The sequence below is a fragment of the Odontesthes bonariensis genome, chromosome 3, assembly GCF_027942865.1.
Source record: "Odontesthes bonariensis isolate fOdoBon6 chromosome 3, fOdoBon6.hap1, whole genome shotgun sequence".
Lineage (NCBI taxonomy): Eukaryota > Metazoa > Chordata > Actinopteri > Atheriniformes > Atherinopsidae > Odontesthes > Odontesthes bonariensis.
In genome coordinates this window covers 27,282,987-27,296,034 of record NC_134508.1, presented here as the reverse complement: position 1 = coordinate 27,296,034, position 13,048 = coordinate 27,282,987, and the positions used below count along the sequence as shown (strand labels likewise).

Sequence of the window (13,048 nt, the reverse complement as noted above, 5' to 3'; positions counted from 1 at the left end):
AACTCATTCTGTAAGAAAAACACAAGGCATACGAATACGAATTGTACTCTACAGTACAGTAATACAGAGTTGTCCTTTGGATTCTATATCTAGGATTGCACGACAACCTCGCATGGGTGGCAGAGGAAAACTTCTCAGTGATCAACAAGAACAAGAGATCTGTAACATGGTGTTGGCAAATAATGCCATCATATTGAGACAGATCAGCACTGCCATTATTGAAGACAATGCCATATTCCACAATATCAACTCCACAAGCATCTCCACAATAGACCGGACATTGAAGAAGCATCACATGACCATGAAACAAATTTACAGGGTACCCTTTGAGAGGAACTCTGATAGAGTGAAAGAGCTACGGTACCAGTATGTAGAAGTAAGTCAGTTAGTGCTTGTCTATCATCATAACCTTAACTGTAAATACTGTAAGTAATGGTTCCTAAACTTTTTGGGCTTCTGTTCCCCCTTTACCTGATTTCAGATTTCCAAGTATTTACTTTACTGTATCTGACATCAACATTTTGGCTAAAAACTGCAGCAGAAAACTACAGTTTACTGTATGATACAATTATCATTATAATCCTTTTATTGAAAGGGTTCAAGGAGCTGCAATTACTGTAATGTCTCCCAAGTACAGTAGCCTACTGTAATACATACAACATTTCAGTACAGTAAATCTTCAGTATTTCCCTCTCCTTTCTGTCAAATACCCCCTGCAGTACCTCTGTGTAGGTCTATCCCTAGATACATATAGGATAGTCAAGGCAAGGCAAAATGTATTTACAGTATATAGCACATTTCATGCTTAGAAGCAGTTCACTGTGCTTTACAGAGTAAAAGAAGTAAATAAAAACAGTGTGTGAAAACAGCTAAAAAGCACATGATGGGTAGCCTGATTAACATAGACTTTCAAATCTCTTCGAGATTCTGGTCTGACCAAGACCATAACGAATATGATTCGAAATGGCCTGGTCAACCCGCCTCCCTCGGGTTGCTACTGGTTGTGGCCAGAAAAGGCTGTGCCTAAGCTTAAGCCAATCACACCCCTCTTTCCTCTGACGTATGATTTAGCTACCAGCGGGGCTAACTGGTAGATTAAACTCTTACCAAAGCCAGTATCAAGGCGAAACGTCTTTCCTGTCAAGAAATGATTCAAGGGCTGTTCTTTGCTCGATTTTTAACGAGAATCTCCCGTCGAACACTTTCATTACAGCATCTACAGCAGTGTCAAAAGCTTGACGCTGCTCCATGTTGATATTGAATGAAGCGCTTCCGTGGACAATCCATGGGTTGAGTGGCAGTTCAACCACGTCACTACCTTGAACACGCCTCTACCCTGGGCCGTTGGCGCTGCTCAAAGTTGATTGCTTCCCGACAAAGTGGGTGGAGTTCCCATTTTTTCGGGAACTCGAATCCACCTGAATGAGCAGTTTGCCTGAGTAAGTGTAGCAGAGCCGAAGGTGTTGCGTCACTGCGAGGGCGGAGCCTGGGTACATGATGGGTACATGTAATTTTTTTACTCTAACTATTGCAGAGAATAATGGGATTGGAAGCAAATGAGATCCCTCACATCCTCGTGTTTGTAGATGAAGCCGGCTTCAACCTGGCCAAGGGGCGAAGACGTGGCAGCAAAATTATTGGCCACCGTGCCATGGTGGGTGTTCCAGGCCAGCGAGGGGGCAATATAACTATGTGTGCTGCCATTTCTGAGAATGGTGTGGCCACTCACATCCCCACCCTTGGCCCATACAACACACAGAAGCTCCTCTTCTTCTTGGACCACCTTTATACTAATTTGGTCCCTGAATATGAGCGAGGTCTTCTTGAGTCTCACCTACCACGCTACGTGATTGTGTGGGACAATGTCAACTTCCATCGTGGTCCACTCATCAGGGCTTGGTTCACTATGCATCCAAGAATGATGATGGAGTTGCTCCCACCTTATTCCCCTTTCCTTAATCCTATTGAGGAGTTTTTCTCTGCTTGGAGGTGGAGAGTGTATGAGCATCCTGCTCAAGACCAAAGATCCCTGCTCCATGCAATGGACGCTGCATGTTTAGACATTACAGGAGATCAGTGTAGGGGATGGTTGCGGCATGCACGGCGTTTCTTCCCGCGTTGCATTGCAAGGGAAAATATACGTTGTGATGTTGATGAGAATCTGTGGCCAGACAGACAGCAACGTCTGGACGGCCAGGAGGGTGAGGACAGTGGTCATGAGGGAGGGGCGGGGGAGGGTGAGGGTGAGCGGGAGGGGGACGACAGCAACCAGTAAAGTGTTGCTATAGTGTTTTCTGTAAGCTGCAGATTTATTTACAGTACTGTAGGCCACATAATTTTGCTTGTTTTTTGTTTGTGTTTATATTACAGTATATGTGTGCTATGTATATTTTTCTTTTCCTTCTACAATACTATACTGTATGGAGGTTACGTACTTCACAGTATTTGTGTGAATAAAAATGGTTAGTATGAGTGTATTGTGTGTGCTTTGAGGCTACTCTTACTGTGAAACTTTTTTCCTTCAGTTTTATACACTATTGTATTCTGTTAGGTAGTCCTATGCCATAGTGACAAAACATCTAAACATTTTGACTTGTAGTGCTCACACAATGCCAAAAGGACAATGCTTTTTGGGGGCACTGACTATTTGAATGAGAAAGAAACTTCATTGTGACACATGGGTGAACTGTTTAGGGGGAGATATGAGCTTTTGCTGGTGAACCATGGTGTTTTGCTGAACCATTCAGTTTAGTTTTGCAAAAAGTACTAAAGAGTGTTGAAAACGTCCGGTCTGTTTCAAGAAATAAGCCTAGGCAATTGAGAAAGATCTTTGCAATTTGGGTGGCACTGACTCTTTACATGGGAAAGAAATCAGGTCTGAAGCATGGGTGAACAGTTTTGGGAGAGTTATGTGCTTTTGCAGGTTAGCTATGGTGTTGTGCTGAACTTTAAGAGTGTTATGCCAAATGATCTTAGAGTTTTGAGAATGTAATTTCTGTTTCAAGAAATGAGCCAAACGAATAGAGAAAAACTGTAATAAGATTAACACTCTCATTTGAGAAAAAAAATACATACCCAAACGCAATATTTTCAAAGGGTTTTTGGACTGGAATCAGAGTTACTCTTATTGATAACCAGATGGCCAAGTGATGAATTCAGAGCACTCTTCAAGTCAGGCTCTGTGGGAGAGCTACTGGTGTAAGCTGTTATCTGAGTAAGCTGAGGATGAGCTAGTTGGACCTTTCTGGGTTGAAGATGGCCAAAGAAAATCAACTCACAAATCTGCTGCCAGTTTCTGGAAGCTCTTCATGCAACAGGAAGATGGGCATGATCTTCATCAGCAGGACAATGCTGCATCACATTCATCTTAGTATTTAGCTGCATGACAAGCAGTGACGATATGTGTTTGATATCTAACATTTTGTGTTCCTCATTGTTACACTATCACCAAAGTTGGGAAAAACTAATGAAGATTTTTAAATTTAGAAGAAATTAAATATGTATAATGAGTTTTTTTCTAGGTGTAATGCAATGTTATGTGTTTCGTTTTCATCTATAGTGTCCATTTTTACTGATAACCACTGTTAAAAGCAAATTGATATTAATCCAATTATTTATTTAAAACACTATAAACGTCTTTTTTTTTTATAAGCTTATTTCTATTATTTTTATTTGTAATTGAGTCTTGACTCAGTGTAACCCCATTGCTGCTAAAGTAAAGTATATTTTATACTATGCTTATGCGTATTCTAATTAAATTTTATTTTTATTTTTTATTTTATTTTAATAATATAGATACACAACGTGGGGGCGGTATTGCGTCTCTAGCTGGAAAAAAAATCCCCAAGGAAGAAAATAATCCGGAAGTGAGCTTTGTTTTGGTTTTAACAGGGCGGGAAAGCTCGGCTGGGAAGTCTATATTCTATATAGTAAGTTTTCTGTCAAATTTATTGCAGAAGTTGTGTTTTAATGTAATGTCAACTAAGTCTAATTAGCCGGTAATCGTCTCCACAATCTGTTATTAATCGGACAACTCTGAACACAAAGACGTTACAGGGTTTGGTGACGTTGTTGCTAGCAACGGAAAGCGGTGCAAAAACTAGCAAACTGCTCTCTTTAGCTTCTTCTGTCAATCAACCACACTCGAAGCGATCCGACTTTGTTCCTCCCCTGATGAGAAGCACGGACAAGGCCAATTTGAGTTTTCTCAACCATATCCCTTTCATGTAAAAACAGACCAAAACACAACGAACTACATCATACGAAGCGATCGTTTAATGACGTTTTCAACTAAGGTTGGTATCAAACTGTGTTATAGTCGGGTAATGAAAAAGGAACTGAGCGATTTAAAATTGGTACGTTTGCTGATTTATTTTGTTTAGAAATACGACAACATCATTCTGTTGAACCCAAACCCAATGATGGCTAAATCAGTTCCAGGTCATTTTTCTCTTCATACTCTGACTGATTTTAGTGATATTTGTCACTGTCATCTGTTCTCATAGAGGGTTTCACCTCTGAGTATGTAGATTGCTGCTGCAAACACAAATGCTCTCGTTGATGCCAAAATTACAGCCATCTGATGGGAATCTGTTGTGTCCTATATATGCAAAATTCACTTTGTGTCAAATTTACAACACATCTATCTTCCTTGAACAAAAAGACTCACTTTATATATATATATATATATATATATATATATATATATGTGTATGTATATATATACTGTATAGGGTTTCTTATTACATATGTTTACAGTTTAATTATTACTTGACATAATTATAGTTAAAAAATACATTTTAAATACCTTGAAATTAAAATATACTAGTTCTTCCTAAAATATCTTTTTAAGTTCAAGTTTCAAACAGTCATGATTTTTTTTACAATAATGTATGGATTGTAATGTAGTGTACACATATCTTTACCTTGGCCTGATCTAAAGCTCATTACAGATAGACTGAGTTAGACTTTAGACTCGGCTTGATTATGTTGCAGGCATCTATAGTTCAGCATCAGAAACTACAGCATGAGGAGGCAAGAGGAACGATTTGGTATTCAAGCATGCTGTGGGACTGAAACAGAAAATACATGCATTTATTCATTCAATTTTTGTCACACCAGCTTATCCCAGCTACAATCGGGTGGCAGGGTATGGCCAGGACACATTGTCAGTCCATCACAGAAACTAAAAACTCTGCTTTGATTTACTAGAAGTGTTCCAGGGTTGATTTTATAAGGTGATGCAAATTTCTGCTAGATTCATTCCAAACTTTTGCAGAAGTGTTCCATTGACCTCCATAGTAAAATCTCTAGAAGATTTCCAAGTGAATGTGAATGTTGCAGTTGATCTTCAAAATTTACTGTGGACGATTGTGCGTGCTGGGATAAGTAGCTGGTTTTGACTCCTTCCTGTTGACCAGTACATTCGATTGCACTCTTCAGCAGTATCATAGATAGTTCACATACATGCAGCACTGATATCATGACAAAATAGTCATCAAGCAGCCTCATTTTGCATTCTCTGAACTCTACTTTGACACCGGTCCCTCACATTTGCATTTGAGAATAATTCTCCACCGCAGACTCTTCTGTTGTAAAGTGTATGCACGAACAGCCAGACTGTGGTGAAAGTCTGGACTGCGCTGTATTTACACTCTCAAGAGCAACATGGCAATGGCAGGACAATTGCCCTCCCAGTCAGTGCAACCTGAGTCTGAAGTTTGAGTTTGATGGGGTTTTAAAGCTCCAGCATGTATACAACAGGAGCTTCATGCAAGAAAAGTGGAGAAGCTCTTTCTGAGTGTCTTATCCACAACAACTGCTTCCCCTACCGTTACACTATGAGTGTTTTTTTTTTTTTTATCAGCTGCTGCTGCTTCAGGGCTTTTTGAAATTTGAATATGTTTTCCTGTAATTAAATGTCATCTTCCAGGTATCTTGACCATGCCATCGAAACGGCAAGATGTGTCCCAGTCAGTTTCCCCAGTCCTCTTCATGACTGTGGATGGTGAACCCATGTCTTTCTTCCTGCGCCCGGGTCCTGTCAAACGCAAGCTCCAGCCGCTCATCACAGCTGGAGGGGGATTGTTGTGCAACGTCCAGCAGCCAGGAGCAATACTGCTGATCGATCCTAAAGAAAGGAACTCTGTTCTTGGATCTTCCGTTCACTGGTAGGAGCCTCAGAAAGGACTTCTATGCTTGGCTACTTCTTTAAAGGGGAACTCCGGGGCATTTGAAGCGTGTTTCCATTGCTAGAGGTTGTCAAATAATGATAGTATGACACAGAGAGGTGCGTATCTGCGCTCCCTGTGTGAAGATCGCTCTGTCCGCACAGCATGTCATGCGAGGCTAATACGTGGTGGCTAAGGGGCAAGCGCTAACCCTTCCACGTAAAACAACAACTTGCACACTGCAGAAACGTCACACCACTTTATAACCCATCCGACAATAAAGTCACAAGCCTTACCATCAAAACCATATGCATGGTTCTCACATTACTGGCATGGGGACGTTACAAAACAACTTTATAAACAGCATGTCACTCACCGGCTGGTTGTAGGCTCGCGCATGTGAAAGCCCAGAAGAGTCGATGGAGAATAATCCCATATACAAAACAATTATCTTCTCTAGAAAAACTGCGTTCAAGTATTTAAAACATTACAAGAATATTACTGGGCAAGTATTGTTGTAATGTTTTAAATACTTGAACGCAGTTTTTCTAGAGAAGATAATTGTTTTGTATATGGGATTATTCTCCATCGACTCTTCTGGGCTTTCACATGCGCGAGCCTACAACCAGCCGGTGAGTGACATGCTGTTTATAAAGTTGTTTTGTAACGTCCCCATGCCAGTAATGTGAGAACCATGCATATGGTTTTGATGGTAAGGCTTGTGACTTTATTGTCGGATGGGTTATAAAGTGGTGTGACGTTTCTGCAGTGTGCAAGTTGTTGTTTTACGTGGAAGGGTTAGCGCTTGCCCCTTAGCCACCACGTATTAGCCTCGCATGACATGCTGTGCGGACAGAGCGATCTTCACACAGGGAGCGCAGATACGCACCTCTCTGTGTCATACTATCATTATTTGACAACCTCTAGCAATGGAAACACGCTTCAAATGCCCCGGAGTTCCCCTTTAAAGCCCGCTAACATTTACGAGTCAACATTTTTTTTTTTTTGTATTTTTTAGGTATGTGTCCACCCAGTATATTCATGACTGTATTGAGAAGGAGGAACAGCTGAATATAGAGGACTACAGGTTAAATCCCGAAGTGGCTCAGAGACACTCGCCTCGACCCAACAGCAGCAGAGACGGCTCTTCTGCGTTATCAGGAGGTACGATGTAAACAACAACAGCAGTGAACTTTGTAAGGAGCTTATTCTGGGTCATCAGATGTCACCTTCTGGGGTAAAGTTGCCGATAGCGTGTTTCTTTTGAGCCACACTCACCTCCCCTCTGCATTCTGCGTGTTGCTATTTTCAGTCCTCTTATCTCATTTTCCAATTTGCACATCCTCGACTCTTTTCCTCATGTCTAACCCTTCCCATCATTCACACATGCAAAGGAGACTAGGACAGAAATGAGGAGTTGAGATTGAAGGTACAGATCAAATTTAGACGGTCTTGCTTTGGAGCAACGTCGAAGCAAGACGTCAGTCAGACATGACGCGACACAGCTGTATAATCTAACCTTCTAGTTTTTTCACCCTCATCCATTAATGTTAAAACTTTGCAGCCAAACCATTTTCCAGCTCTGACAAAACTCTGTGATGTTAAGTCTGTCTGACAATAAAAGGACTGTGGCCTCACAACTTCATGTGTTGCCATAGCTACCACTGGGTGGCGCCAGTTTAAAGAAATATTACTACTCAAAGTATATCCATTTTTTTCAAGCATTATCATAAACATGAACACAAATGAAATGTAGTACTATACTGATGTAGAAATTCAGCTCTGTAATGTCTTCCCGGTGCACCCATAACAGTCACTAACAGCTTCCCATATGTCTGCTTTTAGCTGCTTTTGTAATTTTTGTAATTCTGTCTTAAACTAACTTGGGCAGTATTCGAACAAACTTTGATGCTGTCTAAATGTAGTTAAATTACAAACTGTTGACCACATTTTTTATTCTTGAGTTTGTTCTCAAATTAGGAAATTGTATAAATGTGGTAAAAGCTTGAATTTGGTCATGTATTTATATTTAGTCTTTCCTTAATTGTCATCAGGCAGGATTCCCTACACCCCTGAAGACGATGCTGCCATTTTGGAATATGTCAGGAAACGGAAGACAGAGACTGGGGGGAACCGTCTGTGGCAAGAGATGGAGAAGGGGCGTGTGACCGGGCACAGCTGGCAGTCGATGAAGTACCGTTACAAAGAACGATTGGCTAACAGAGGGTCAGGGGCTGTGGAGGTGGAAACCGCAGAAGATGACAGTAAAGCAGCAGAGGAGACGTCAGAGGTAACTAACTACCTGGAAGATATACAAAGGTTTTCTTTCAGGTACACTGGTTCAGCTCACGTATTTCCTTTTAGAAGAACGCAGGTTTTCAAGCTCAGTGCAGTGCAGTGCAGTGCACTTTAATGTAGTTTTCTACATCCAATTTCTTTGTTAGAATTTTCCAACGCCAGCTCGCTTTACAATAAATCCGTCCGCTGGGTATACCTGCGTTGTCTGGTGTGACTGAAGCATCACAGAGCTAACACAGTGAGACAACCTTGCACACACCCAAGGTCAATCTAGAGTCAACAGTTTATATGACGTGCATGTTTTTGGCTTATGGGAGGAAACGGAGCACAGGTACAGGGAGATGATGCAAACGCCACACAGACTGGCCCAAATCAACCAGCAGCTTCTAACAAAACCTTCTTGCTGTGAAGTGACGGTGACCCACTTTCCTTTCCGAACAATTGTTAAATGAACATATGATGTACCAAATGATCTTTTTATTAGTTGGTACACAGAGCTAACATTAAGCAACATTTATATGTTCCTATTTTGATGTTTCCTGGTGGCAGACAGAACTGTCAACCTCTTACTCTGTGGGGAGCAGATTAACTCTAAGCTCTGGAACCAAGCAACATTTTAAGGACATTGTTCTACAATTTATCAGAAGATACCTTTCTTTTTATTATACCTTTTTCACATGTGTTGCCATAGCTACCACTGGGTGGCGCCAGTTTAAATAGATATTACTACTCAAGGTATATCCATTTTTTTCAAGCATTATCATAAACATGAACACAAATGAAATGCAGTACTATACTGATGTATAAATTCAGCTCTGTAATGTCTTCCCGGTGCACCCATAACAGTCACTAACAGCTTCCCATATGTCTGCTTTTAGGTTGAAGCAAATCAGCAGCTGGATGCTCGAAAACCCTCAAGTGAAGGGAGTGACGCTCATCCTCACACACATGCAGCAGAGTCCGACTTAACACAGGTACTGCAGCGTCCAGAACTCACATGTTTCATGTATGGCTACGACAGCTGATGATGTGAAGATTTATGACGTTTGTGCTATTTCGTAATTAAGTTGACAGAAGTGGTTCGATGTCTTCACAGATCGATATCCAGTTCATACCGGCGGAAAATGTCGACACGCACACTTCCATCCCTTTGAAAGAAAAAGAGCAGCCTGTGAACCAACAGACAGCTGAAGAAAATGAAAGCACACAACCAGAAACTGAAAAGGCTCCCTCCCCCCAAACTGAAGCGTGCTGTGCAGACCTACAGACCGATACCCAACCCAGTACAGCTGACACCTCAGAACCAGACAGAGATGGACCTCAAACAGCTGCACAGAAACGAAGTTTGCCAGAAGACTCTCCTTCAGCCCAGCTCGAGTCGTCCCCCAAAGATACTTCTTCTAAAAAACAAAAGGAGAAGCAAAAGGCCTCTGACAGTCTGGAGCAACCAATGCGTCGAATAACACGCCGGCAGCTTGAGCTTGAGGCTCTGTCATCCCCTGAGCCTTACGGGAAAAAACTCAGATCGTCCTCAAGCAGTGGCACATCATCTCCCCAGTCCTTGAAAAAGAATAAATCAGCAGTGAAGTTTTCTCTTCAGAAAGACACGACGACCAACCAACCGCCTCGCAAGAGAGCAAGAGAAAAGATCGCGGCAGCCGAGGCAGAGAGTCAGCCGGAGCAGAGTGGGCAGGATGCTGCCTCTAAAACAGGTGTGTCACATGTGGTAGTGCGGGCAATATTGCAAACAACATGGATAGTGTTGTATTTTTTGACAAACTTTACACTACAGAGATTCAGGTAAGTGATGGCAGGCCTTCTCTTCTGTTTTTCCAAGATGAATCTAATTCAGCGCAGCAGAAAGCAGTGAAGAAAAAAGAGAAGAGACAGCTGGGGATTCTTGAACTGGCAACAAAGGAGTTTGAAGATGAATCCGAGGTAGGATTTTTGATACAGTCATCCCGATCAGTGCCTTGTTAACATTAAAGGTAACCTGTGTCGTATTTAACTACTAGCATAAAAAGCTCTATCATGGAAAGTCAAAAAGTAAGTATATCCCCATCTTAAAAATGCTTTGATCATCTTTGGTACAGTCCCTATAGATACTGGTGATATACTTAATGCCAGTCCTGACGTTAGCTTGATTTTGCAAACTGCACGATGTTTGAGGGTTTTCTTACATGACCGGCTGGTTTCAGATCCAAGCGTTACATTTTACTGGGATAACAGACTAAGCTAAATGCTGTACTGCGGATATTAAGTTTTCACTTCTCTTCAATACAAGTGCTTCTCACCTCCTCTGGTTAGAGGAAAGAAACTTTCATTTTATAGTGAACGATGTTGTATCTTTATGTCGTAGTCTGATGAAGATGAAGCTCCAGATCTCCAAAACAACGCTGAAACCGTAGTCACGCCGTCAGGACCCACCCCCCCTGATCCAGACACCGCTGCAGATCCCACCTCTACGCAGTCCAAACCTGAGACTGGACCCAGCCCGCAGGAGAATGTGCAGAAGTCTCAGGCCTGGAGGGACAACTGTGTGCCAGACACAGGCTCCCCCGATCCTGCAGCTGCTGAGCCGGCCGTCTCTGAGCCTGTCGGTGCAACCTCAAAGGCCCACCTGTTCATATTTGACAACGATTCTCAGGAAGAAGACTCTCAGTCTGTTATTGGCGAATGTTCAGCAGCTCCATCCAACCAACAGCCCAAAGTAAACAAAGACGCTGCACTTTCTCTGACTCAGTTGCAGTTAGAGGAGGACAAGCAGCGAGTCAGAGAGCTGATGAACCAAACAGGACAGGTGAGTCCGTAGCTTTTCATTTCAGGTTTACAGTGCAACTCATTTCAATGCACAATAGTACATCTATTGCGGTATTTCCTTATTGGATATTTTTCTTTATCAGACAGAAAAGAAGTAATGACACAAATCACATCACTGATAAGGTTGTACTTTCCCTCTGTTTCTTTCCTACTGTTTTCCCTGTAGGACTTGGTCAGCGTCACCAAAGCTTTGTTAAAGACCAGTGGAGACTTCTCTGCTGCACTGGACTTGCTTTTGAATCCCTCCACTGTTTCTTTAACTTTTTGGAATTGCCGTGACGACAGTCTGCTGAAGTCAGCTGATCCCGTTGGCCGTCAGCAACTGCAGGAGAAATATGGTGAGGAGAATGTGGCCAAGAGAATTGTGTTTCTTGAGGTGGAGGGATAAAAGTGGTACACAGTATTTTCACCCAAGACATCAACTTCCAAGAGAGGAATCTAAAAGCTCGCTGCTGATCATTAAAATTACAATTTCCACATGTTTTTATCTGTGGCCATCTCAACATTTTAGCAACAAGTTTCCTTTTCCTTCTTGACTACTCTTACCGACAAAATTTGAAGAAATGACGATAATTGGAACTGAAGAAACAGATGAACTCTTTTTATATAAATTATGGAGGCAATACTGGATCTGATGTATATTTTTGTTTGGTTACAGAATCGTTTGTGCATTTTAGCATGAAAATACCTAATTGTATGTGTTTTTTAATGTCTTTTATTTGTTTTCATTAAATTTCATAATAAATATGTGAATACTATTTAGTAAGTTGTTTTTTCTACATGCTGTATTAACAGGTAATATAGGGGATTAAGAAAATGTGCACTTTTCTCCAGTGGTTTTCCAGATTTAATTGTATTTGAGAAAATGTAAGACAAAATAAACTTAATTACTTTATTTGATTTGAAACCAGAGTCATTGTAAAAATAGTCGTGGTGTGGCAGAAATGCCCTCCTGTAATGTTCTTTGTTGCAGTGGAGCTGAAGAAGCCTCTGCCTGAACACACTTCCCTGTTTGATCACTAGTGTGTGTAGAGGGTGAGCAGTATTGTCCATTATTGTTGAGAAGCTTTTGCAGCATAATCAGGGGCTCCAGAGCAGTCTATAGCTCAGGCCCGGCCCTTCTTGATCAGTTTAGTTTCTTTGAATCTGGCTCTGATGCTGCTGATCCAACAGATGGAGTATTTTTGGAGATGATGGGACTATGAGTAGAACTGGAAAGTCTGAGGTGTAAAGAGCTAATAAAAACGGTGACCACCGTCTCAGACACACAACCCTTTGAGTCTGGTTTGCCAAATATATCTAAGTTTATATTAAAAGGTCTGATTTAAGTCCATGGGCCTAAACTGTGCAGTTAATGAATAACTTCATTAGCACTCTGAACAAAACCTGACATACATGCAAATGCAAATTACTACAGCCTGAAGCAAGTTTGAATAAAGTCCGTAACCAAAAAGGTTATTTGATATGTTCACCAAAAACTGACAAAGTAATAGTTGAAGCATAGTTAGTCACATTCACAGATATAACTGTTTAAACTATTTAAATTGATTGCACCTCAGTTTTGTAATTATGAATAAACTGAAAATTAGATACAAGTTATCCTGTTAGAAACCTAAAATGAACATATCCTTTACACAGGTTTTTAATATTCTTTAATACTTAAACTTAAGATTACTCTGCATAATCTGCATCACAGATATTGATAGATATGTTCCCTCTTCGTCAGGTTAGTGCTATCTAAGGCTTCAGCAGGATACCTT

The 13,048-nt window shown here is 41.2% G+C and overlaps 1 protein-coding gene across 2 annotated transcripts; it reads left to right on the top strand.

The window, feature by feature from the left end:
• Positions 1-3,866: 3,866 nt before the first annotated feature.
• On the top strand, positions 3,867-12,071 carry terf2ip (telomeric repeat binding factor 2, interacting protein). Of its 2 annotated transcripts, none has more exons than XM_075462196.1 (9): positions 3,867-3,929; positions 5,933-6,170; positions 7,189-7,334; positions 8,225-8,460; positions 9,347-9,442; positions 9,565-10,180; positions 10,306-10,406; positions 10,828-11,268; positions 11,455-12,071. In XM_075462196.1, the coding sequence occupies exons 2-9, from the start codon at positions 5,944-5,946 to the stop codon at positions 11,674-11,676; spliced, it is 2,085 nt and encodes a 694-aa protein (XP_075318311.1). In that variant the 5' UTR covers positions 3,867-3,929; positions 5,933-5,943; the 3' UTR covers positions 11,677-12,071. The 2 variants fall into 2 exon arrangements, with proteins under 2 accessions (XP_075318311.1, XP_075318312.1); XM_075462197.1 differs by lacking the exon at positions 3,867-3,929 and adding an exon at positions 3,953-4,295.
• The last annotated feature ends 977 nt before the right edge of the window (positions 12,072-13,048 follow it).

Excerpts from the sequence above, each read along its gene's own strand:
- terf2ip (XM_075462196.1), top strand. The coding sequence starts at position 5,944 with ATGCCATCGAAACGGCAAGATGTGTCCCAGTCAGTTTCCCCAGTCCTC. Across the intron at positions 7,335-8,224 it reads CTCTTCTGCGTTATCAGGAG|GCAGGATTCCCTACACCCCT; the intron begins GTACGATGTAAA and ends AATTGTCATCAG. Across the intron at positions 8,461-9,346 it reads CAGCAGAGGAGACGTCAGAG|GTTGAAGCAAATCAGCAGCT; the intron begins GTAACTAACTAC and ends GTCTGCTTTTAG.